Genomic DNA, 666 nt, shown 5'->3' with positions numbered 1-666 from the left:
CGTCGCAATGATGGGAAATTGGGTGATCCCGCAAATTGAACGTCGTGTTACTAAGCAGTCTTTTCACGTCTTGCTTGGATAGTTCAGGAAACTTGTGAACAACTCCGTCGGAAACGAAGCCTACAGGTGGAGCCAAATCTCCAATTTGGACAGGGCCGTGCAGAACTCCCTGTGTGCCCACAATTGAACGTTATAAAGCAGTCAAATCTCGATAAAGACACAGTTGATGAGGGATACTGCCCCGAAGCTCCATAGCTGGCAGCCCATGTATAAATCGATCCACAAACTCGGTAGCAGTTGGCCACGATCCCCCTCAGACATCGGCAACCGGTGCAAGCTGCGAACACAAGACGAAAGTCTTTGCTTCGACCGGCCTCTCGCATAAGTGATGACGACTTGCCCTCTTGAAGTTGCAGCTGCAACAACGGGTGCGAATTGTGCCAACCGTTGGCGCGAAGTAGTGCAGCTTGTAGGGCGACGGGGTCACTTGGGGGATTGGATGGAAGCTTGGGCAAGGTCGACCAGACAAACCACGAAAACTGCCTTCACGGAGGAATAGTTTTGAAAATGATAAGCTTCGTACGTCTGGAGAAGAGGCACGAGAGAAAGTCAAACGTCGAGAGCTGTAGTTCGGCAGGAAGTGTGCAGGCAAGAAGTGCCGTTGTA

The 666-nt window shown here is 51.2% G+C and overlaps 1 protein-coding gene across 1 annotated transcript; it reads left to right on the top strand.

Moving 5' to 3' along the window:
* Positions 1-7: 7 nt before the first annotated feature.
* Positions 8-255, top strand: PHALS_09368 (uncharacterized protein; the record flags this gene model as incomplete). The annotated part of the gene is made up of 2 exons (XM_024724853.1): positions 8-22; positions 88-255. 2 exons carry the CDS (start codon positions 8-10, stop codon positions 253-255), a joined length of 183 nt encoding a protein of 60 aa, XP_024575688.1.
* Between the last annotated feature and the right edge of the window lie 411 nt (positions 256-666).

Source organism: Plasmopara halstedii (genome assembly GCF_900000015.1).
Source record: "Plasmopara halstedii genome assembly, contig: Scaffold_410, whole genome shotgun sequence".
Lineage (NCBI taxonomy): Eukaryota > Oomycota > Peronosporomycetes > Peronosporales > Peronosporaceae > Plasmopara > Plasmopara halstedii.
This window is presented reverse-complemented; position numbering and strand designations above follow the sequence as displayed.